Consider the following 27183-nt stretch of genomic DNA (forward strand, 5'->3'; position numbering starts at 1 on the left):
TCTCCACAACGTGCTCCTCTTCAGCCGCCTCCCCGTTACAGGAAATGGGGAACTAGTTTTTTTGTTGTTGTTTCTTGAGTGAACTGATACACGGCCACAGAAAGATTCCCTCCAGAAACCTTGAGATCTGCCCTGTGTGGCTGTATTACAGTATTTAACATCATGAACAGTGGTGGTGTGTCATTGACATGACAGTGAAATGACTTCCTATACAGCTCCCAGGGGGGAGAGTGTGTCTCCCAGGGGGGGGGGGGAGAGTGTGTGTGTTTTGTACTTTACTTATTTGTAGTAATATTTTCTTATTTTGTGTGACTTTCTTCTGGCAGCTATTTTAAAGATGGGTCAGAATGTGTGTTTTTGGACGGTCACTTGGCCCTGCGTGTCACTGTGAATACCTACAGACAGTAGAGGCCAAATGTCCCTGTGTGTGACGGTAGAGGAGACAAGGCCACCCTATTCCCCTTCTCAAAGCAAGGTGACCATGTTCATCATCTCAGAATTGGAGTCAAGAGAACGTTGTTGTAAATTGGAAGCGGTTCTCTGCCTGGCTGGCAGGCAGCCCATTGAGATAAAAAAAAAAAAATGTACCAAAATGATTCTAAACATCTCAATGCTCTACTTAATGAACGACACCCAGAGTGAAGTAGCTGTGTATTGTCAATGAAGGGAACTTTGGGGAGGATGGAGCCATTCATAGGGTTGTAACAAGCTCAAGACTTCAGGATTGTGGCAAAAGTCAAAATAGGGGAGTCCACTACCCCCCCCCACAAGGAACTCTGCAATACCATACCTTTTTATTTCTGTTATCTAATGAGTTTGGAAATTATAGAGAATAAATATAGAGGGTGTTTGAACTTGTTGTCTTTGTGGATTTGAATACATGTTTAATATTTATGATTTCATTATGATACAATGCATAGGTAACATATTGGTTGTACAAGCAGCACTCACTTAACTACATGTTAAATGCCCTTCCTAGAAGCTATATAAAAGAGAGGTCAAATGAACCAAAACCATTGTTTGGACAGAGATGGTTGAATTTCCAGATTTAAAAGAAACACAGTTGTCTGTTCAGGTGAGGTGCTGGCAGAGTAGGACACTAGGAAGAAAAGGGAGAGACACACCCTCTAGGACCTCCCATGCAATAACTGAATTACCATTTTATTTACCTTTATTTAACCAGGCAAGTCAGTTAAGAAATTCTTATTTTCAATGACGGCCTAGGAACAGTGGGTTAACTGCCTGTTCAGGGGCAGAACAACAGATTTGTACCTTGTCAGCTCAGATTCGAACTTGCAACCTTTCGGTTACTAGTCCAATGCTCTAACCACCAGGCTACCCTGCCACCTCCTACCCTGAAGAAGACCGCTGGTCTGTCCAACCGCTGGTTATTAGGTTGTTGTTGATGAGCTAGTGTGAGACTCCCTTTTCATGGGTTACCAGATTGCCTTGGTTGGGATCATAGACGAGGATAGATGGCTAAAACTGGGCGGGAACGTCGATGGGTTAAGGACATACTTGTTGACCGAATTGTGAAGATATCTTCCCACAGACTACTTTAAAATGGAGAAAGCCCTCAACGGCACTTCCCATTCTGTCACAAAAGTCACAATTGCAAAGATGAGGAACACTATCCAGCTCTATGGCTCTGACCATGGTTAAGGACCTAGATGGTTGGATAGCCGGCTTTTCTAGTCAAATATATTATTTCAGAGCCTTGAGCAGGAAGACCACCTTCCCCTGGTATGGTTCGTATGAGTCTTGATAGGCGATGTTGTGGGCCACCACACGACACTGGATCTTAGCCTCCCTCTCTTTGACCAGGTGGAACTTCACAGCCACTAGAGGGTTAACGTAGGTGGGCTGTGTGGAGGAAGACCAAGACCGGGTTCATACCAATCATGTTCATACATAGTTGGATAGAGGGACCAACTGCCACAATGCTTGTTTTTAACAATTATGGCAAAGATGTGCTCTCTATCAAACTCTATGATAAAAGTGCCTTCAAGAAGTATTCAGATCCCTTGACTTTTTTGTGTGAGTTTTATTCTAAAATGTATTTAAAACTAAACACTCCTCGGCAATCTACACACAATAGCCCATCATGACAAAGCGAAAACATGTTTTTAGACATTTCTGCAAATTGTATTAAAAATAAAAAAAACATACCTTATTAACATAAGTATTCAGACCCTTTTCCTATAAGAGTCAAAGTTGAGCTCAGGTGCATCCTGTTTCCATTGATCATCCTTGATGTTTCTACAACTTGATTGGAGTCCACCTGTGATTCAATTCAATTGACTGAACATGATTTGGAAAGGCACACACCTGTCTATAGAAGGTCCCACGGTTGACAGTGCACGTCAGGGGAAAAAACTGAGGTCGAAGGAATTGTCCAAAGAGCTCCGAGACAGGATTGTGTCGGCACAGATCTGGGGACCGGTACCAAAACATTTCTGCAGCATTAAAGGTCCCCAAGAACACAGAGGCCTCCATCATTCTTCAATGGAAGAAGTTTGGAACCACCAAGACTCTAACTAGAGCTGTCCACCCGGCCAAACTGAGCAATGTGGGGAGAAGGGCCTTGGTCAGGGAGGTGATCAAGAACCCGATGGTCACTCTGACAGAGCTCCTTTGTGCGTATAGTTGTCCTTCTGGAAGGTTCTCCCATCTCTGCTGCACTCCACCAATCAGGCCTTTATGGTAGAGTGACCAGACGGAAGCCACTCCTCAGTAAAAGGCACATGACAGCCTGCTTGGTGTTTGCCAAAAGGCATCCAAAGACTCTCAGACCATGAGAAACAAGATTCTCTGGTCTGATGAAATCAAGATTGAACTCTTTGGCCTGAATGTCAAGCATTACATCTGGAGGAAACCTGGCACCATCCCTACAGTGAAGCGTGGTGGTGGTAGCATCATGTCTGGAGGAAACCTGGCACCATCCCTACGGTGAAGAGTGGTGGTAGCATCATGTCTGGAGGAAACCTGGCACCATCCCTACGGTGAAGAGTGGTGGTGGTAGCATCATGTCTGGAGGAAACCTGGCACCATCCCTACGGTGAAGCGTGGTGGTGGCAGCATCATGTCTGGAGGAAACCTGGCACCATCCCTACGGTGAAGCGTGGTGGTGGTAGCATCATGTCTGGAGGAAACCTGGCACCATCCCTACGGTGAAGCGTGGTGGTGGTAGCATCATGTCTGGAGGAAACCTGGCACCATCCCTACGGTGAAGCGTGGTGGTGGTAGCATCATGTCTGGAGGAAACCTGGCACCATCCCTACGGTGAAGCGTGGTGGTGGTAGCATCATGTCTGGAGGAAACCTGGCACCATCCCTACGGTGAAGCGTGGTGGTGGCAGCATCATGTCTGGAGGAAACCTGGCACCATCCCTACGGTGAAGCGTGGTGGTGGTAGCATCATGTCTGGAGGAAACCTGGCACCATCCCTACGGTGAAGCGTGGTGGTGGCAGCATCACGTCTGGAGGAAACCTGGCACCATCCCTACGGTGAAGCGTGGTGGTGGTAGTATCACATCTGGAGGAAACCTGGCACCATCCATACGGTGAAGCGTGGTGGTGGCAGCATCATGTCTGGAGGAAACCTGGCACCATCCCTACGGTGAAGCGTGGTGGTGGTAGCATCACATCTGGAGGAAACCTGGCACCATCCCTACGGTGAAGCGTGGTGGTGGTAGTATCACATCTGGAGGAAACCTGGCACCATCCCTACGGTGAAGCGTGGTGGTGGTAGTATCACATCTGGAGGAAACCTGGCACCATCCCTACGGTGAAGCGTGGTGGTGGTAGCAGCACATCTGGAGGAAACCTGGCACCATCCCTACGGTGAAGCGTGGTGGTGGTAGTATCAGGCTGTGGGGAGGTTTTTCAGCGGCAGGGACCGGGAGACTAGTCAGGATCAAGACAAAGATGAACGGAGCGAAGTACAGAGAGATCCTTGATGAAAACTTGCTCCAGAGTGCTCAGACTGGGGTGAAGGTTCTCCTTCCAACAGGACAACGACCCTAAACACAGCCAAGACATCGCAGGAGTGGCTTAAGGACAAGTCTCTGAGCCCAGACTTAAACCTGATCTAACATCTCTGGGGAATCCTGAAAATAGCTGTGCAGCGACGCTCCCCATCCAACCTGACAGAGCTTGAGAGGATCTGCAGAGAAGAATGGGAGAAACACCCCAAATACAGGTGTGCCACGTTTGTAGCGTCATACCCAAGAAGACTCGAGGCTGAATTTGCTTCCAAAGGTGCTTCAACAAAGTACTGAGTAAAGAGTCTGAATACTTGTGAATGAAATGTGATATTTCCAGGTTGCAACATATATTTATTTACTGTTTTCGTTTTGTCATTACGGGCTTCAACGTAACAAAATGTGGAAAAGGTGAAGTGGTCTGAACTTTTTGAACGAACTGTGTGTCCATTGCTGTAAATCAATAGAGGGGGTTCATGCAAGGGTGTATCCATTCGTCTGACTTGTTTTGCGAACGGAAACCGTTTACCCCAAATGGGAAGTGTTTTGCCTCACGAAATGTAGAGTTTGTATTGGACAAATTCCGGTTTATCCTTCGTGGTCCTTTTTGCTCCGTTCGCTTACGTTCGATTCCTAGATCAAATGGTGAATGGATTACAATGCAAAACGTTTTGCAATGGAATTTGACAAATGAATACACCCCAGGGGTAAGTGAACCATGCATTGAGTTTCACAAAATAACATGAGTTCCATGGAGAGTAGAAGACGCGGTTGTCGTGGTTACCTGAGCCAGCTTGCCGTAGTATGGGAAGTAGGACAGGTCGAAGGTTCCGTTGGTGGGGAAGTACTCGATCATGTCTATGTTCTCATGGCCACTCTGCACACACACCAACCCTCCATTAAATACTGTTGGCAGACTAGATTTAACGTTCTGAGAAACTGCCATGTTGAGCAGAGGCACAGGTTTATGTCTATATAAATATATGCCTTTGGTGTTGAGTAGCCATCTTGGTTTATACTCACCAGTATAGTGCAGTTCAAATGAGGAGCCATGCCAGTCCCGTTGTTGGGCAGGAAGTTGATGATCTGGGTTAGAAACGTCATGCATGTCAGTGCAATTTCTTAATAGGTTATAAATGTATTATAATGTGTTATAACATCCTCACTTGTTGTAAATGTCATGTTCATAACATAATGTAATATTTCCAGCTGGTTTTTGACTGAACGCACCCTGTTCATCTTGATGATGACGCAGGGCGTGGTGCCGTTGTAGCCGAACGTCGGGTCGTCCAGGCCGGAGCAGCGTCCCAGCATGCTCTGGGTGAAGCGGCAGGAGTACTTGGTATGGTGTGGAGCCTCAAACTTCTCCTGTTTGAAGTACTCTCCCCGGGTGCAGTTATGGTTAGACTGTTGAGACGTGTCGTTGTAGGCTGAGAGAGGAGTCAGACAGGTAGAGGGGAGAGAGAGGAGTCAGAGAGGTAGAGGGGAGAGAGAGGAGAGACAGGTAGAGGGGAGAGAGAGGAGTCAGACAGGTAGAGGGGAAAGAGAGGAGTCAGACAGGTAGAGGGGAAAGAGAGGAGTCAGACAGGTAGAGGGGAAAGAGAGGAGTCAGACAGGTAGAGGGGAGAGAGAGGAGTCAGACAGAGAGGTAGAGGGGAGAGAGGAGTCAGACAGAGGTAGAGGGGAGAGAGGAGTCAGACAGAGAGGTAGAGGGGAGAGAGGAGTCAGACAGAGAGGTAGAGGGGAGAGAGGAGTCAGACAGAGAGGTAGAGGGGAGAGAGGAGTCAGACAGAGAGGTAGAGGGGAGAGAGGAGTCAGACAGAGAGGTAGAGGGGAGAGAGGAGTCAGACAGAGAGGTAGAGGGGAGAGAGGAGTCAGACAGAGAGGTAGAGGGGAGAGAGAGGAGTCAGACAGAGAGGTAGAGGGGAGAGAGAGGAGTCAGACAGAGAGGTAGAGGGGAGAGAGAGGAGTCAGACAGAGAGGTAGAGGGGAGAGAGGTCAGACAGAGAGGTAGAGGGGAGAGAGAGAGGTCAGACAGAGAGGTAGAGGGGAGAGAGAGGAGTCAGACAGAGAGGTAGAGGGGAGAGAGAGGAGTCAGACAGAGAGGTAGAGGGGAGAGAGAGGAGTCGGACAGAGGTAGAGGGGAGAGAGAGGAGTCGGACAGAGGTAGAGGGGAGAGAGAGGAGTCGGACAGAGGTAGAGGGGAGAGAGAGGAGTCGGACAGGTAGAGGGGAGAGAGAGGAGTCGGACAGGTAGAGGGGAGAGAGAGGAGTCAGACAGGTAGAGGGGAGAGAGAGGAGTCAGACAGAGGTAGAGGTGAGAGAGAGGAGTCAGACAGAGAGGTAGAGGGGAGAGAGAGGAGTCAGACAGGTAGAGGGGAGAGAGAGGAGTCAGACAGAGAAGTAGAGGGGAGAGAGAGGAGTCAGACAGAGAGGTAGAGGGGAGAGAGAGGAGTCAGACAGAGAGGTAGAGGGGAGAGAGAGGAGTCAGACAGAGAGGTAGAGGGGAGAGAGAGGAGTCAGACAGAGAGGTAGAGGGGAGAGAGAGGAGTCAGACAGAGAGGTAGAGGGGAGAGAGAGGAGTCAGACAGAGAGGTAGAGGGGGAGAGAGAGGAGTCAGACAGGAGGTAGAGGGGGAGAGAGGAGTCAGACAGAGAGGTAGAGGGGAGAGAGAGGAGTCAGACAGAGAGGTAGAGGGGAGAGAGAGGAGTCAGACAGAGAGGTAGAGGGGAGAGAGAGGAGTCAGACAGAGAGGTAGAGGGGAGAGAGAGGAGTCAGACAGAGAGGTAGAGGGGAGAGAGAGGAGTCAGACAGAGAGGGAAAAATGAGGGATTTAATGTTTGTGATGCCGGGAGGTCAAAGCATTGACTAGCAACTGTAGTTGGTTGGTTTGAGATAATTGACTGATCAAGTCTGAAGTGGGATGGAACCCTCAGGTCTGGACAACAGTCCACTATGTAGGGTTCCATCTTGGACACTGACGTTTGAGGAAGTTGCTGAGGCAGTTGGACATCTTCCTCTGGCTGGTTTTATCAGACAAGTTGTAGCTGAGTATTACATCCTCCTCAATGTATGTAGGTGGCCAGACCATCACCCCTACACACACACACACACACAACGCAGAGGTTAGCCGACACCATACCAGATATGGTCACAGACTGTATAAACTACAGAGATAGTTTAGTGGAGGGGGTGAGAGAGAAAGGGGGGGAAAGAAAAAGAGAGCGACTGAGAGAGAAGGGGAAGAGAGAGAGAGAGGGGGGAGACAGAGAAGGAGAGAGAGAGAGCAGAGAGGGTGGTAGACAGAGAGCAGAGAGGGCCAGAAGGAGAGAGTGAGAAAGAGAGAGAGGGGGTAGACAGAGAGCAGAGAGGGCCAGAAGGAGAGAGTGAGAAAGAGAGAGGGGGGGGTAGACAGAGAGCAGGGAGGGCCAGAAGGAGAGAGTGAGAAAGAGAGAGAGGGGGGTAGACAGAGAGCAGGGAGGGCCAGAAGGAGAGAGTGAGAAAGAGAGAGAGGGGGTAGACAGAGAGCAGGGAGGGCCAGAAGGAGAGAGTGAGAAAGAGAGAGAGAGGGGGTAGACAGAGAGCAGGGAGGGCCAGAAGGAGAGAGTGAGAAAGAGAGAGAGGGGGTAGACAGAGAGCAGGGAGGGCCAGAAGGAGAGAGTGAGAAAGAGAGAGGGGGGTAGACAGAGAGCAGGGAGGGCCAGAAGGAGAGAGTGAGAAAGAGAGAGAGAGGGGTAGACAGAGAGCAGGGAGGGCCAGAAGGAGAGAGTGAGAAAAGAGAGAGGGGGTAGACAGAGAGCAGGGAGGGCCAGAAGGAGAGAGTGAGAAAGAGAGAGAGAGGGGTAGACAGAGAGCAGGGAGGGCCAGAAGGAGAGAGTGAGAAAGAGAGAGAGAGGGGTAGACAGAGAGCAGGGAGGGCCAGAAGGAGAGAGTGAGAAAGAGAGAGAGAGGGGTAGACAGAGAGCAGGGAGGGCCAGAAGGAGAGAGTGAGAAAGAGAGAGAGGGGGTAGACAGAGAGCAGGGAGGGCCAGAAGGAGAGAGTGAGAAAGAGAGAGAGGGGGGTAGACAGAGAGCAGGGAGGGCCAGAAGGAGAGAGTGAGAAAGAGAGAGGGGGGGTAGACAGAGAAGGAGAGAGAGAGAGCAGAGAGGGTGGTAGACAGAGAGCAGAGAGGGCCAGAAGGAGAGAGTGAGAAAGAGAGAGAGGGGGGTAGACAGAGAGCAGGGAGGGCCAGAAGGAGAGAGTGAGAAAGAGAGAGAGGGGGTAGACAGAGAGCAGGGAGGGCCAGAAGGAGAGAGTGAGAAAAGAGAGAGAGGGGGTAGACAGAGAGCAGGGAGGGCCAGAAGGAGAGAGGAGAAATGAGAGAGGAGGGGTAGACAGAGAGCAGGGAGGGCAATAGAAGGAGAGAGTGAGAAACAGTAAATAGGGGTAGACAGAGAGCAGGGAGGGTAAAGGAGTAAATAGTAAACAGTAAAATAGGGTAGACAGAGAGCAGGGAGGGCCAGAAGGAGAGAGTGAGAAAAGAGAGAGAAGGGTAGACAGAGAGCAGGGAGGGCCAGAAGGAGAGAGTGAGAAAGAGAAGAGAGGGGTAGACAGAGAGCAGGGAGGGCCAGAAGGAGAGAGTGAGAAAGAGAGAAAGGGGGTGACAGAGAGCAGGGAGGGCCAGAAGGAGAGAGTCTAAAGTAGAGCACTATAGGGGAACAGAGGTCCAGGGGCCAGAAGTAGTGCACTATAAAGAGAATAGGGGTAGACAGAGAGCAGGGAGGGCACAGAAGGAGAGAGTGAGAAAGAGAGAGAGAAGGGGACAGAGAGCAGGGAGGGCCAGAAGGAGAGACTAGAAAGGAGAATAGGGTAGACAGGTCAGGGAGGGCCAGAAGGAGAGAGTGAGAAAGAGAGAGGGGGGGGGGGTAGACAGAGAGCAGGGAGGGCCAGAAGGAGAGAGTGAGAAAGAGAGAGAAGGGGGTAGACAGAGAGCAGGGAGGGCCAGAAAGAGAAGGAGATGGAGGGGAGGGTGAAGGATGCAAGGGACAATATGTACTTCTTTACAGGAGCAGTAAATAGTAAACAGTAAATAGTAAACAGTAAATAGTAAACAGTAAATAGTAAACAGTAAATAGTAAATAGTAAACAGTAAATAGTAAACAGTAAAATAGTAAACAGTAAATAGTAAACAGTAAATAGTAAACAGTAAACAGTAAATAGTAAACAGTAAATAGTAAACAGTAAATAGTAAACAGTAAATAGTAAATAGTAAACAGTAAATAGTAAACAGTAAAATAGTAAACAGTAAATAGTAAATAGTAAACAGTAAACAGTAAATAGTAAACAGTAAAATAGTAAACAGTAAATAGTAAACAGTAAATAGTAAACAGTAAATAGTAAACAGTAAATAGTAAACAGTAAATAGTGAAGGGACATTTTTACAAATGGGCTGAATCTGTGTGTCCTGGTCTAAAGTAGTGCACTATATAGGGAATAGGGTCCTGGTCTAAAGTAGTGCACTATGTAGGGAATAGGGCCCTGGTCTAAAGTAGTGCACTATATAGGGAATAGGGCCCTGGTCTAAAGTAGTGCACTATATAGGGAATAGGGTCCTGGTCTAAAGTAGTGCACTATATAGGGAATAGGGCCCTGGTCTAAAGTAGTGCACTATATAGGGAATAGGGCCCTGGTCTAAAGTAGTGCACTATATAGGGAATAGGGCCCTGGTCTAAAGTAGTGCACTATATAGGGAATAGGGCCCTGGTCTAAAGTAGTGCACTATATAGGGAATAGGGCCCTGGTCTAAAGTAGTGCACTATATAGGGAATAGGGTCCTGGTCTAAAGTAGTGCACTATATAGGGAATAGGGTCCTGGTCTAAAGTAGTGCACTATATAGGGAATAGGGTCCCGGTCTAAAGTAGTGCACTATATAGGGAATAGTAGCGTGCCATTTGGGACACAGATTTCATCTCAGTTGTTACCTGGTGATGTTAAGCGGTCCTGGTAGTCTGGAGTGTAGGGGTCCAGGGTGTACATCAGAGTCCAGATGGCCAGACAGAACAGGCCAGTCATTATCACATAGAACGCAACATAGTACAGACTGATGTACACTACAGGAGAGAGGAGAGAGATGGAGAGAGAGAGGAGGGGGAGAGAGACAGAGAGAGAGGAGGGGGTGAGAGAGAGAGAGAGTGGGACAGAGAGAGAGGAGGGGGGGAGAGTGAGAGAGAGAGACCGGGAGAAAGAGAGAGAGAGACCGAGAGAGACAGAGAGAGAGAGAGAGATAAAGAGAGAGAGAGACAGACAGACAGAGAGAGAGACAGACAGACAGAGAGAGAGAGAGAGATAAAGAGAGTGAGAGAGAGAGACAGACAGACAGAGAGAGAGACAGACAGACAGAGAGAGAGAGAGATAAAGAGAGAGAGAGAGAGAGCCCGAGAGAGAGGAGGGGGAGAGTGAGAGAGACAGAAAGAGAGAGGAGGGGGAGAGTGAGAGAGACAGAAAGAGAGAGAGAGAGACAGACAGAGAGAGAGAGATAAAGAGAGAGACAGACAGAGAGACAGACAGAGAGAGAGAGAGAGAGATAAAGAGAGAGACAGACAGAGAGAGAGAGAGTCAGTCTGTTCCTGCTTTAGCCAACTTCTCTTGCCTGGCCTCATTCAACAACGATGCTGATTGGTTGGTAAGGAGTCTGCCACCTCTTGGCCTGTCTGGTCTGGTTGTAGTTAGTAAACCTGTATTTCCCATTGAATGTCCAATGTGTCTTTATGACGGACTGAAGCCTATTGGCCGAGGTGCCCTCTATGGGCGAGAGCTGTGGTTTATCTAAATGTGAGATCGTCCAGAGGTCAGAGGGAGAAATCTCCCCTCACAAACCAACCAGCTTATCAGTCAAACTGCTCTCTCTTCAATCTAATGTCCACACACTAATATAACACTGCACACACTGAAATAACACTGCACACACTGATATCCAAAGGACACAGCAAAGTCAGGTGTGAGTTCTGTACACGGGTCACTTTAATCTCATGGAGCCAGTCTAGATGACTGTTTCAATTAAGTCTGAATATTGCATATACTCCAACAAACCAACAACAGCTTCTTTACCAACTCAGACACACACACACACACACACACACACACACACACACACACACACACACACACACACACACACACACACAGACACACACACACACACACACACACACACACACACACACACACACACACACACACACAGACACACACACACACACACACACACACACACACACACACATACAGACACACACAAACACACAGACACACAGACACACACACACACACACACACACACACACACACACACACAGACACACACACACACACACACACACACAGACACACACACACACACACAAACACACAGACACACACACACACACACACACACACACACACACACACCTTTCCCCTCTGCACTACATACCCCATTTCTCAGGTGTTCTTCCGAACATGGCGCCAGTGTCTGAGTTCCACACGAAGCGACCGAAGTCCTCACACCGCTGGCCACACGTCCTCTTCTCCTTCAGGGTTGCCATGTTGGTGGGCTATAGGATCCAGCTACACCAGGAGAGACCAGTGGGAGATGTGGAGAGATGCTGTACAGGGAGGAGGGATACCTCTTCACAATCTGGCAACCCGGCTTCACTCCTCACCTGGTTATGGTGTCTGATAGAAATCTACTGTTTTAAATTTCCTCCGTCTCTCATTGGTTCCTTTGCTTTTTGGGGATGTTTCTGTGCCTGTTTCTCTCAGCCTGTATTCTAATACAGTACTACTGTTGTGTTCCTAGTTCTACTACTGTACAGCTGACCTCTCTCTCTCTCTGTCTGACCTACACCATGTGACTGCGGACCCTCGGACTAGACTTTTATACGTGGTGATAAGCGCAGCCTCTGGGTGTAGGGACAGATGGGGGCGGGGCCAACCCTGCTGTGACCTCACCCAACATCCCCTGTGTTCGCTGCTCAAACAGAACCCAAGAAGGCTGTGTGACCTTGGTGTGATACTCTACTGTTCTGTAACTAAATGATATGTCCAGGACCTTGGTGTGATACTCTACTGTTCTGTAACTAAATGATATGTCCAGGACCTTGGTGTGATACTCTACTGTTCTGTAACTAAATGATATGTCCAGGACCTTGGTGTGATACTCTACTGTTCTGTAACTAAATGATATGTCCAGGACCTTGGTGTGATACTCTACTGTTCTGTAACTAAATGATATGTCCAGGGACCTTGGTGTGATACTCTACTGTTCTGTAACTAAATGATATGTCCAGGACCTTGGTGTGATACTCTACTGTTCTGTAACTAAATGATATGTCCAGGACCTTGGTGTGATACTCTACTGTTCTGTAACTAAATGATATGTCCAGGACCTTGGTGTGATACTCTACTGTTCTGTAACTAAATGATATGTCCAGGACCTTGGTGTGATACTCTACTGTTCTGTAACTAAATGATATGTCCAGGACCTTGGTGTGATACTCTACTGTTCTGTAACTAAATGATATGTCCAGGACCTTGGTGTGATACTCTACTGTTCTGTAACTAAATGATATGTCCAGGACCTTGGTGTGATACTCTACTGTTCTGTAACTAAATGATATGTCCAGGACCTTGGTGTGATACTCTACTGTTCTGTAACTAAATGATATGTCCAGGGACCTTGGTGTGATACTCTACTGTTCTGTAACTAAATGATATGTCCAGGACCTTGGTGTGATACTCTACTGTTCTGTAACTAAATGATATGTCCAGGACCTTGGTGTGATACTCTACTGTTCTGTAACTAAATGATATGTCCAGGACCTTGGTGTGATACTCTACTGTTCTGTAACTAAATGATATGTCCAGGACCTTGGTGTGATACTCTACTGTTCTGTAACTAAATGATATGTCCAGGACCTTGGTGTGATACTCTACTGTTCTGTAACTAAATGATATGTCCAGGACCTTGGTGTGATACTCTACTGTTCTGTAACTAAATGATATGTCCAGGACCTTGGTGTGATACTCTACTGTTCTGTAACTAAATGATATGTCCAGGGACCTTGGTGTGATACTCTACTGTTCTGTAACTAAATGATATGTCCAGGACCTTGGTGTGATACTCTACTGTTCTGTAACTAAATGATATGTCCAGGGACCTTGGTGTGATACTCTACTGTTCTGTAACTAAATGATATGTCCAGGACCTTGGTGTGATACTCTACTGTTCTGTAACTAAATGATATGTCCAGGACCTTGGTGTGATACTCTACTGTTCTGTAACTAAATGATATGTCCAGGGACCTTGGTGTGATACTCTACTGTTCTGTAACTAAATGATATGTCCAGGACCTTGGTGTGATACTCTACTGTTCTGTAACTAAATGATATGTCCAGGACCTTGGTGTGATACTCTACTGTTCTGTAACTAAATGATATGTAAATGATATGTCCAGGGACCTTGGTGTGATACTCTACTGTTCTGTAATGATATGTCCAGGGACCTTGGTGTGATACTCTACTGCTCTGTAACTAAATGATATGTCCAGGACCTTGGTGTGATACTCTACTGTTCTGTAACTAAATGATATGTCCAGGGACCTTGGTGTGATACTCTACTGTTCTGTAACTAAATGATATGTCCAGGACCTTGGTGTGATACTCTACTGCTCTGTAACTAAATGATATGTCCAGAACCTTGGTGTGATACTCTACTGCTCTGTAACTAAATGATATGTCCAGGACCTTGGTGTGATACTCTACTGTTCTGTAACTAAATGATATGTCCAGGACCTTGGTGTGATACTCTACTGTTCTGTAACTAAATTATATGTCCAGGACCTTGGTGTGATACTCTACTGTTCTGTAACTAAATGATAAGTCCAGGGAGCTGCCATGGAATTATGGGATGTCTTCTAAAATCATGATTTTGAAACATTTTCAACTGTGATAATATTCTATATTAATTCTCTACCATTCCATAGACCTGGATCAGCTACCATTCCATAGACCTGGATCAGCTACCATTACATAGACCTGGATCAGCTACCATTCCATAGACCTGGATCAGCTACCATTCCATAGACCTGGATCACCTACCATTCCATAGACCTGGATCAGCTACCATTCCATAGACCTGGATCAGCTACCATTCCATAGACCTGGATCAGCTACCATTCCATAGACCTGGATCAGCTACCATTCCATAGACCTGGATCAGCTACCATTCCATAGACCTGGATCAGCTACCATTCCATAGACCTGGATCAGCTACCATTCCATAGACCTGGATCAGCTACCATTCCATAGACCTGGATCAGCTACCATTCCATAGACCTGGATCAGCTGCCATTCCATAGACATGGATCAGCTACCATTCCATAGACCTGGATAAAATATCATTTTTATGAATGCTACCACTCTGACTCTTTTCTTATCTCTCTCTATCTTTCTTTCTCTCTCTCCCTCTCCATCTCTCTGTCTCTCTCTCCATCTCTCTCTCTCTCTCCCTCTCCCTCCCCATGTCTCTCTCTTTCTCCCTCTCCCTCTCTCTCTTTCTCTCTCCCTCTCCATCTCTCTCTCTCTCTCTCTCTCTCTCCCTCTCCCTCTCCATCCTATTGTCCTCCTCATGGTTTAACACAGTAGCAGTGGAAGGAAGGTATTATAGAGTTAGTGGATAAACTCTGAACACAAAGGTGTTGAGTCAGACAGATATCTGTTATGTGTGTGTCAGGGGCTTAACCTCTCAGTGTCAGGTCTGCTCCGGTCCCAGTGAGGGGAATCAGTGCTCCCTGTGTGTCTCTCTCTCTCTCTCTCTCTCTCTGCATCCTGGGCTCCAGGGGTACAGACCGACAGACAGATCACCCCTCTGCTCTCTACTGAATCACTACAGTCTGGGGGAAACTCTAATCCTTTCATTTCCTGTGAACATTTTGGTCATCCGGCCGTCTGTCCTCCTCCTCCTCCTTTCCTCTCCCCCTCTTCTTCTCTCCGTGTCCACGACGAGACGAGTTGTCTGGGGGATTTTCTCATTCTCCCTCCTGATCTGTTTCCCAGAGGAGCTCGGCGCTTCTCTTCTGTTCCTCTCTTTATTTCTCTCTCTGTTTCTGCCTCCATCCTTCATCGCCATGGATATGGGCAGCCTGACAACGGTGGTGGCCAACTCGGCCTACATCTCGGCGCGCGGGAGCTTCGACGGCACGGCCAACCCGTCCGCCAACCGGGACAAGAAGTACCACGCCCGCCTGAAGCTGCCTCACATCACGGTGTGCGAGGGCCTCAGGGAGACTCTGGACCTGGGCTTCCAGACCGCCTGCGTGGAGCAGCCCATCGGCAAGCGTCTGTTCCAGGAGTTCCTGGAGGCCAACAACGAATACAAAGGCCCCTGCCGCCTGTGGAAGGACGTGGAGGAGTACAACCAGGCCGAGGACCAGGACCGCGTTAAGAAGGCCTCCAAGATGCTCTCTCGCTACATGGATCCGAGCGCCAAACACTTCTGCCCGTTCCTGCCGGAGAACGACATCACCAAGGTGAAGGAGAAGCACGCGGAGGCCGGAGACGATCTGTTCGTGGAGACTCTGACCAGCGTACTGGACTTCCTCAAGGAGGTCCCTTATACGTTCTACCTGGACAGCATGCACCTGAAGAGGTTCCTCCAGTGGAAGTGGCTGGAGATGCAGCCCACGGGGGAGGACTGGTTCATGGACTTCCGTGTCCTTGGGAAGGGGGGCTTCGGGGAGGTACACGCCACCTCCATGAAGGCCACGGGGAAACTGTACGCCTGCAAGAAGCTCAACAAGAAGAGGCTGAAGAAGAGGAAAGGATATGAGGTGAGAGACAGAAGACCTGTATTACTACTATATATAGTGGCATTTTGTAGTTCACTTCTAAAATGGAGGACAAAATTGGTTGCCATTGGAATAGAGGAAGGAGTGCCTGATGGGTAGTGTAGTTCATGGAGGGAGATGGCTGTGTGTCAGTGGATGGGTTGATACGAGACGTGTGTTGTAAGACATTAGTGTTGGTTTCAGTACATGTGAGTTTCGTGTGAGAGCTCTGAGGAAGTCACTTTAAAGAGATAAGAGATGAAGAGAGAGAGAGAGAGAAGCGTGTGATGGACAAAACAGAGTTCACAGTTTAATTCATAAAGTTTGTGTTTTGGGGACGATGAACACAACTCGTAGGGCAACTTATCCAAAGCATCTGTCCAGGATAAGCGATGCTTAGTGGAGGAGGGCCGATTACGGAACAGACTTACGTTAGTACGCAGGAGACACACACACACACACACACACACACACACACACACACACACACACACACAGGCGTTAGTACATAGGAGAACACACACACACACACAGGCGTTAGTACATAGGAGAACACACACACACACACACACACACACACAGGCGTTAGTACATAGGAGAACACACACACACACACACACACACAGGCGTTAGTACATAGGAGAACACACACACAGGCATTAGTACATAGGAGAACACACACACAGGCATTAGTACATAGGAGAACACACACACACACACAGGCATTAGTACATAGGAGAACACACACACACACAGGCATTAGTACATAGGAGAACACACACACAGGCATTAGTACATAGGAGACACACACACACAGGCATTAGTACATAGGAGAACACACACACACACACACACACACACACACAGGCGTTAGTACATAGGAGAACACACACACAGGCGTTAGTAACACACACAGGCATTAGTACATAGGAGAACACACACACACACACACAGGCATTAGTACATAGGAGAACACACACACACAGGCGTTAGTACATAGGAGAACACACACACAGGCATTAGTACATAGGAGAACACACACACACACAGGCGTTAGTACATAGGAGAACACACACACAGGCATTAGTACATAGGAGAACACACACACACACAGGCGTTAGTACATAGGAGAACACACACACACACACACAGGCGTTAGTACATAGGAGAACACACACACACACACAGGCGTTAGTACATAGGAGAACACACACAGGCGTTAGTACATAGGAGAACACACACACACACAGGCATTAGTACATAGGAGACACACACACACAGGCATTAGTACATAGGAGAACACACACACAGGCATTAGTACATAGGAGAACACACACACACACACACAGGCATTAGTACATAGGAGAACACACACACACACACACACACACACAGGCATTAGTACATAGGAGAACACACACACAGGCATTAGTACATAGGAGAACACACACACAGGCATTAGTACATAGGAGAACACACACACACACACAGGCGTTAGTACATAGGAGAACACACACACACACACACACAGGCATTAGTACATAGGAGAACACACACACACACACAGGCATTAGTACATAGGAGAACACACACAGGCGTTAGTACATAGGAGAACACACACACAGGCATTAGTACATAGGAGAACACACACACAGGCATTAGTACATAGGAGAACACACACACACACACAGGCATTAGTACATAGGACACACACACACACACACAGGCATTAGTACATAGGAGAACACACACACACACACAGGCATTAGTACATAGGAGAACACACACAGGCATTAGTACATAGGAGAACACACACACACAGGCATTAGTACATAGGAGAACACACACACACACACAGGCATTAGTACAGGGAGCAACACACACACACAGGCATTAGTACATAGGAGAACACACACACAGGCATTAGTACATAGGAGAACACACACACACACAGGCATTAGTACATAGGAGAACACAACACACACAGGCATTAGTACATAGGAGAACACACACAGGCATTAGTACACACACACAGGCATTAGTACATAGGGAGACACACAACACACACAGGCATTAGTACATAGGAGAACACACACACAGGCATTAGTACACACACACAGGCATTAGTACATAGGAGAACACACACAGGCGTTAGTACATAGGAGAACACACACACTCACACACAGGCATTAGTACATAGGAGAACACACACACACACAGGCATTAGTACATAGGAGAACACACACACACAGGCATTAGTACATAGGAGAACACACACAGGCATTAGTACATAGGAGAACACACACAGGCATTAGTACATAGGAGAACACACACACAGGCATTAGTACATAGGAGAACACACACACACACAGGCATTAGTACATAGGAGAACACACACACACACAGGCATTAGTACATAGGAGAACTCACACACACACACACACATAGGAGAACACACACACACACAGGCATTAGTACATAGGAGAACACACACACAGGCATTAGTACATAGGAGAACACACACACACACACACACAGGCATTAGTACATAGGAGAACACACACACAGGCATTAGTACATAGGAGAACACACACACACACACACAGGCATTAGTACATAGGAGAACACACACACACACAGGCATTAGTACATAGGAGAACACACACACACACAGGCATTAGTACATAGAGAGGCATTAGTACATAGGAGAACACACACACACACACAGGCTTTAGTACATAGGAGAACACACACACACACACAGGCATTAGTACATAGGAGAACACACACAGGCATTAGTACATAGGAGACATAGGAGAACACACACACAGGCATTAGTACATAGGAGAACACACACACACACACAGGCATTAGTACATAGGAGAACACACACACACACACACAGGCATTAGTACATAGGGCATTAGTACATAGGAGAACACACACACACACACAGGCATTAGTACATAGGAGACACACACACAGGCATTAGTACATAGGAGACACACACACACAGGCATTAGTACATAGGAGAACACACACAGGCGTTAGTACATAGGAGAACACACACAGGCATTAGTACATAGGAGAACACACACAGGCATTAGTACATAGGAGAACACACACACACACAGGCATTAGTACATAGGAGAACACACACAGGCATTAGTACATAGGAGAACACACACACACACAGGCACACACACAGGCATTAGTACATAGGAGAACACACACACAGGCATTAGTACATAGGAGAACACACACACACACAGGCATTAGTACATAGGAGAACACACACAGGCATTAGTACATAGGAGAACACACACAGGCATTAGTACATAGGAGAACACACACACACACAGGCATTAGTACATAGGAGAACACACACACACAGGCGTTAGTACATAGGAGAACACACACACACAGGCGTTAGTACATAGGAGAACTCACACACACACACACACACATTAGTACACACACACACAGGCATTAGTACATAGGAGAACACACACACACAGGCATTAGTACATAGGAGACACACACACAGGCATTAGTACATAGGAGACACACACACAGGCATTAGTACATAGGAGAAACACACACACACACAGGCATTAGTACATAGGAGAACACACACACACACACACACGTTAGTACATAGGAGACACACACACAGGCGTTAGTACATAGGAGAGACACACACAGGCATTAGTACATAGGACACACACACACAGGCATTACACACACAGGCATTAGTACATAGGAGAACAACACACACACACAGGCATTAGTACATAGGAGAACACACACAGGCGTTAGTACATAGGAGAACACACACAGGCGTTAGTACATAGGAGAACACACACACAGGCGTTAGTACATAGGAGAACACACAGGCGTTAGTACACACACACAGGCATTAGTACATAGGAGAACACACACACAGGCATTAGTACATAGGAGAACACACACACAGGCGTTAGTACATAGCCTTCAACACACACACACACACACATTAGTACATAGGAGAACACACACACAGGCATTAGTACACACACAGGCATTAGTACATAGGAGACACACACACACACAGGCATTAGTACATAGGAGAACACACACAGGCATTAGTACATAGGAGAACACACACACACAGGCATTAGTACATAGGAGAACACACACACACACACAGGCAGTACATAGGAGAACACACACAGGTAGTACATAGGAGAACACACACACACAGGCATTAGTACATAGGAGAACACACACACACACACAGGCATTAGTACATAGGAGACACACACACACAGGCATTAGTACATAGGAGAACACACACACAGGCATTAGTACATAGGAGAACACACACACACACAGGCATTAGTACATAGGAGAACACACACACACACAGGCATTAGTACATAGGAGAACACACACACACAGGCATTAGTACATAGGAGAACACACACAGGCGTTAGTACATAGGAGAACACACACACACAGGCATTAGTACATAGGAGAACACACACACACAGGCATTAGTACATAGGAGAACACACACACACACACAGGCATTAGTACATAGGAGAACACACACACACACACACACACAGGCATTAGTACATAGGAGAACACACACACAGGCATTAGTACATAGGAGAACACACACACACAGGCATTAGTACATAGGAGAACACACACAGGCATTAGTACATAGGAGAACACACACACACACACACAGGCATTAGTACATAGGAGAACACACACAGGCGTTAGTACATAGGAGAACACACACACACACACACACAGGCATTAGTACATAGGAGAACACACACAGGCATTAGTACATAGGAGAACACACACACACACAGGCATTAGTACATAGGAGAACACACACAGGCGTTAGTACATAGGAGAACACACACACACACACACACAGGCGTTAGTACATAGGAGAACACACACAGGCGTTAGTACATAGGAGAACACACACAGGCGTTAGTACATAGGAGAACACACACAGGCGTTAGTACATAGGAGAACACACACAGGCGTTAGTACATAGGAGAACACACACAGGCGTTAGTACATAGGAGAACACACACAGGCGTTAGTACATAGGAGAACACACACAGGCGTTAGTACATAGGAGAACACACACACAGGCGTTAGTACATAGGAGAACACACACAGGCGTTAGTACATAGGAGAACACACACAGTACATAGGAGCGTTAGTACATAGGAGAACACACACAGGCGTTAGTACATAGGAGAACACACACAGGCGTTAGTACATAGGAGGAGGCATTAACATAGGAGAACACACACAGGCGTTAGTACATAGGAGAACACACACAGGCGTTAGTACATAGGAGAACACACACAGGCGTTAGTACACAGCCTTCAACCTTGACCTTCAGCAGAGTGTCACAGCCCTTCAGATTATCACAGGGATTTCACACGACATAAGAACCTCATTCAGGACTATTACCCAACAACACACCTTCCAAATGTCTTCCTCTGAGTTTGCATCACAAATAGCACCCCACTCCCTGTAAATCCCTATGGGCCAAGGTCAAAAGGAGGGCCCTTCATAGGGAATAGGGTGCCATTATATAGGGAATAGGGTGCCGTGTAGGATCATCCCTATAGATTTGTTCTATGCCGCAAATAGACTAGACAGAGGAGTGGTCTGGGCAGTGGTGAAACTGTGTGTGCGTGTGTGTGTGTGTGTGTGTGTATGTATGTACGTGTCTGTGCGCACGCGTGTGTTTGTGTGTGCGTGTGTGTATGCGTGTACGTGTGTGTGTGTGTGTGTACGTGTGTGTGTTTGTGTGTACGTGTGTGTGTACGTGTGTATGCGTGTGTGAGTGTGTGTGTTTGTGTGTGTGAGTGTGTGTGTGTACGTGTGTGTGTGAGTGTGTGTACGTGTGTGTGTGTGTGTGTGTGTACGTGTGTGTGTGTGAGTGTGTGTATGTATGTGTGTGTGTGTGTGTGTGTACGTGTGTGTGTGTGTGTGTGTGTGAGTGTGTGTGTAGTATAGTGCACTATTCTCCAGTAAGATGAATAAGTGTTGGACTGTCGTCCGTTCTGGGCCGTGAGGGGTAAGGGTCTGTCTGGAGTGGAACTGAACGAACAGAGGACATTGAGATATATTGGGCCGGTGGCAATGGATAGAGTCGACAGGAAATACAAGTGGTACTTCATTAAAATACCCCCAGGGGTCCAGCTATTCCTCTAGACCACAGTGGCAGCTGGTTTACACACGGATGTCAACCAGGCAAACAAGGTGTGTGGACTCTGGACTGTCAAATCACTCGTGGATACGAAGTGACATTAATCCCTCCACGAAGTGCCAATGCAGGAAGCAGAGGAGCTGTGCAGTGTGTCTGTCCTCCATGATATAATCAGTGATAAGCCCCATAGCTGCAGCATTAGAATGATGATTGAGCTCCTTATTCAATACGTGTCAACTCTGCCATGTTTATAAATGGAGCAGATCCCTCCCTGACGGGGTATTGGGCGTGTGTGCGTGTTATTACACATGCTTACGTATACGTGTGTGGTTGTCTTGTGTAATGTGACTGAACTGATGGACCTTGCGGCCTGTCCTTTGCTGACCTTAGACACAGGGTTTTGGCCCAAATGGCACCCTATTCCCTATAATGGCACCCTATTCCCTATATAATGGCACCCTATTCCCTTTATAATGGCACCCTATTCCCTATATAATGGCACCCTATTCCCTATATAATGACACCCTATTCACTATATAATGGCACCCTATTCCCTATAATGGCACCCTATTCCCTATATAATGGCAACCTATTCCCTATATAATGGCACCCTATTCCCTATAATGGCACCCTATTCCCTATATAATGGCACCTTATTCCCTATATAATGACACCCTATTCCCTATATAATGGCACCCTATTCCCTGTATAATGGCACCCTATTCCCTATATAATGACACCCTATTCCCTATATAATGGCACCCTATTCCCTTTATAATGGCACCCTATTCCCTATATAATGACACCCTATTCACTATATAATGGCACCCTATTCCCTATATAATGACACCCTATTCCCTATATAATGGCACCCTATTCCCTATATAATGACACCCTATTCCCTATATAATGGCACCCTATTCCCTGTATAATGGCACCCTATTCCCTATATAATGACACCCTATTCCCTATATAATGGCACCCTATTCCCTATATAATGACACTCTATTCCCTATATAATGACACCCTATTCCCTATATAATGACACCCTATTCCCTATAAAGTGCAATACATTTGACCAGAGCATTATGAGCCCTTATGAGCCCTGGTCAAATGTAGTGCACTATATAAGGAATAGGGTGCTTTTCCCCTCCGGTCCACTAGGGTGCGATGGTGGAGAAGAGAATTCTGGCACGTGTCCACAGCAGGTTCATCGTGTCACTGGCCTACGCCTTCCAGACCAAGACTGAGCTCTGTCTGGTCATGACCATCATGAATGGAGGAGATTTGAGGTAAGATAGCTTGCTCCTATTGGGTGGGTGTGGGGAGGGAGGAGACTTGAGGTAAGATAGCTTGCTCCTATTGGGTGGGTGTAGGGAGGGAGGAGACCTGAGGTAAGATCGCTTGCTCCTATTGGGTGGGTGTGGGGAGGGAGGAGACCTGAGGTAAGATAGCTTGCTCCTATTGGGTGGGTGTGGGGAGGGAGGAGACCTGAGGTAAGATAGCTTGCTCCTATTGGGTGGGTGTGGGGAGGGAGGAGACCTGAGGTAAGATAGCTTGCTCCTATTGGGTGGGTGTGGGGTTGGAGGGTTCTATTTATGTCTGACTATCTACAATTGTTTATTGTAAAGCATATTGTAAAGCATCACTCTAATCTACGGTCAGGTATCATATCTACAATGTGGATGAGAACAACCCAGGGTTTGATGAGCAGAGGGCCTGTTTCTACACAGCTCAGATCATCCAGGGTATGGAGCACCTGCACCAGAAGAGAATCATCTACAGAGACCTCAAACCTGAGAACGTGTTGTTGGATAATGAAGGTAAACACACACACGCACGCACGCACACACACACACACACACACACACGCACGCACGCACACACACTTACACGCACGCACGCACGCACGCACGCACGCACGCACGCACACACACACACACACACACACACACACACACACACACACACACACACACACACACACACATAGTTTCCTACAATACACTTTCACAACTTAAGTCAATTTACTCTAAACACAGGACATGGGTCGACACTGACGTACCCTGGGCTGCTAACAATATCTCTGACGTTTGTTGGAGGTGTGTGTGACATTGTGGTCCTGATGTTTGCTCTCTCTGTCTCAGGTAACGTGCGTATCTCTGACCTTGGTCTGGCCGTGGAGCTGGCGGACAACCAGACCAATATCAAAGGCTACGCTGGGACTCCAGGTACACTACCACTTCCCTTAACCCACCTGTACAGTACAACTCACTGTAGTGTCCCTGACAACTCACTGTGGTGTCCCTGACAACTCACTGTAGTGTCCCTGACAACTCACTGTGGTGTCCCTGACAACTCACTGTGGTGTCCCTGACAACTCACTATAGTGTCCCTGACAACTCACTGTAGTGTCCCTGACAACTCACTGTGGTGTCCCTGACAACTCACTGTGGCGTCCCTGACAACTCACTATAGTGTCCCTGACAACTCACTATAGTGTCCCTGACAACTCACTGTAGTGTCCCTGACAACTCACTGCACTGTCCCTGACAACTCACTGCACTGTCCCTGACAACTCACTGTACTGTTCCCGACAACTCACTGTAAAGTCCCTGACAACTCACTGTAGTGTCCCTGACAACTCACTGCACTGTCCTTGACAACTCACTGTAGTGTCCCTGACAACTCACTGCACTGTCCCTGACAACTCACTGCACTGTCCCTGACAACTTACTGTACTGTCCCTGACAACTCACTGCACTGTCCCTGACAACTCAATGTACTGTCCCTGACAACTCACTGTAGTGTCCCTGACAACTCACTGTAGTGTCCCAGGCAACTCACTGCACTGTCCCTGACAACTCACTCCACTGTCCCTGACAACTCAATGTACTGTCCCGGAAAACTCACTGCACTGTCCCTGACAACTCAATGTACTGTCCCTGACAACTCACTGCACTGTCCCTGACAACTCACTGTACTGTTCCCGACAACTCACTGTAGTGTCCCTGACAACTCACTGCACTGTCCCTGACAACTCACTCCACTGTCCCTGACAACTCAATGTACTGTCCCGGAAAACTCACTGCACTGTCCCTGACAACTCAATGTACTGTCCCTGACAACTCACTGCACTGTCCCTGACAACTCACTGTACTGTTCCCGACAACTCACTGTAGTGTCCCTGACAACTCACTGCACTGTCCCTGACAACTCACTGTAGTGTCCCTGACAACTCACTGCACTGTCCCTGACAACTCACTGCACTGTCCCTGACAACTCACTGTAGTGTCCCTGACAACTCACTGCACTGTCCCTGACAACTCAATGTACTGTCCCTGACAACTCACTGTAGTGTCCCTGACAACTCACTGTACTGTCCCTGACAACTTACTGTACTGTCCCTGACAACTCACTGTAAAGTCCCTGACAACTCACTGTACTGTCCCTGACAACTCACTGCACTGTCCCTGACAACTCACTGTAGTGTCCCTGACAACTTACTGTACTGTCCCTGACAACTCACTGCACTGTCCCTGACAACTCAATGTACTGTCCCTGACAACTCACTATAGTGTCCCTGACAACTCACTGTAGTGTCCCTGAAAACTCACTGTACTGTCCCTGACAACTTACTGTAGTGTCCCTGACAACTCACTGTAGTGTCCCTGACAACTCACTGTACTGTCCCTGACAACTCACTGTACTGTCCCTGACAACTCACTGTACTGTCCCTGACAACTCACTGTAAAGTCCCTGACAACTCACTGTAGTGTCCCTGACAACTCGCTGCACTGTCCCTGACAACTCAATGTACTGTCCCTGACAACTCACTGTAGTGTCCCTGACAACTCACTGCAATGTCCCTGACAACTCACTGCACTGTCCCTGACAACTCACTGTACTGTTCCCGACAACTCACTGTAGTGTCCCTGATAACTCACTGTACTGTCCCTCACTGTACTGTCCCTGACAACTCACTGTTCTGTCCCTGACAACTCACTGTTCTGTCCCTGACAACTCACTGTAGTGTCCCTGACAACTCACTGTGGTGTCCCTGACAACTCACTGTGGTGTCCCTGACAACTCACTATAGTGTCCCTGACAACTCACTGTAGTGTCCCTGACAACTCACTGTACTGTCCCTGACAACTCACTGTAGTGTCCCTGATAACTCACTGTACTGTCCCTGACAACTCACTGTAAAGTCCCTGACAACTCACTGTAGTGTCCCTCACAACTCACTGCACTGTCCCTGACAACTCACTGCACTGTTCCCGACAACTCACTGTAGTGTCCCTGATAACTCACTGTACTGTCCCTCACTGTACTGTCCCTGACAACTCACTGTTCTGTCCCTGACAACTCACTGTAGTGTCCCTGACAAGTCACTGTACTGTCACTGACAACTCACTGTACTGTCCCTGACAACTCACTGTTCTGTCCCTGACAACTCACTGTACTGTCCCTGACAACTCACTGTGCTGTCCCTGACAACCCACTGTACTGTCCCTGACATGACACACTGTTGTAACCACTTACTGTACCTGTCCCCTCCTCTCTCTATCACACCTATCCTTACCTGTCCTCTCCCCTCTCTATCACACCTGTCTTTACCTGTCCCCTCTTCTCTCTATCACACCTGCACTTACCTGTCCCCTCCCCTCTCTAGCCCACCTGTCCTTACCTGTCCTCTCCCCTCTCTATCACACCTGTCTTTACCTGTCCTCTCCCCTCTCTATCACACCTGTCTTTACCTGTCCTCTCCCCTCTCTATCACACCTGTCTTTACCTGTCCTCTCCCCTCTCTGTCACACCTGTCTTACCTGTCCTCTCCCCTCTCTATCACACCTGTCTTTACCTGTCCTCTCCCCTCTCTATCACACCTGTCTTTACCTGTCCTCTCCCCTCTCTATCCCACCTGTCTTTACCTATCCCCTCTCTATTACACCTGTCTTTACCTATCCCCTCTCTATTACACCTGTCTTTACCTGTCCTCTCCATCACACCTGTCTTACCTGTCCTCTCCCCTCTCTATCACACCTGTCCTTACCTGTCCTCTCCCCTCTCTATCACACCTGTCTTTACCTGTCCTCTCCCCTCTCTATCCCACCTGTCT

The 27183-nt window shown here is 47.7% G+C and overlaps 2 protein-coding genes across 2 annotated transcripts in view; one reads left to right on the forward strand and one right to left on the reverse strand.

Moving 5' to 3' along the window:
- Window positions 1–1675: 1675 nt before the first annotated feature.
- On the reverse strand, window positions 1676–11545 carry LOC135536456 (potassium-transporting ATPase subunit beta-like). Its single transcript, XM_064962798.1, has 7 exons — window positions 11434–11545; window positions 9944–10072; window positions 6964–7077; window positions 5213–5412; window positions 5006–5068; window positions 4767–4859; window positions 1676–1863 (listed from the first exon to the last, which is right to left on the reverse strand). The coding sequence occupies exons 1-7, from the start codon at window positions 11543–11545 to the stop codon at window positions 1705–1707; spliced, it is 870 nt and encodes a 289-aa protein (XP_064818870.1). The 3' UTR covers window positions 1676–1704.
- Window positions 11546–15123: 3578 nt separating this feature from the next.
- Window positions 15124–27183, forward strand: part of LOC135536462 (rhodopsin kinase GRK1-like) — an 18553-nt gene continuing 6493 nt past the window's right edge. Inside the window, 4 exon segments of the mRNA XM_064962802.1 lie at window positions 15124–15829; window positions 23226–23353; window positions 23727–23884; window positions 24209–24292. Of these exon segments, the coding sequence (XP_064818874.1) occupies window positions 15128–15829; window positions 23226–23353; window positions 23727–23884; window positions 24209–24292 (1072 nt within the window). The 5' untranslated portion in view covers window positions 15124–15127.

This window comes from Oncorhynchus masou, unplaced genomic scaffold (assembly GCF_036934945.1).
Source record: "Oncorhynchus masou masou isolate Uvic2021 unplaced genomic scaffold, UVic_Omas_1.1 unplaced_scaffold_621, whole genome shotgun sequence".
NCBI lineage: Eukaryota > Metazoa > Chordata > Actinopteri > Salmoniformes > Salmonidae > Oncorhynchus > Oncorhynchus masou.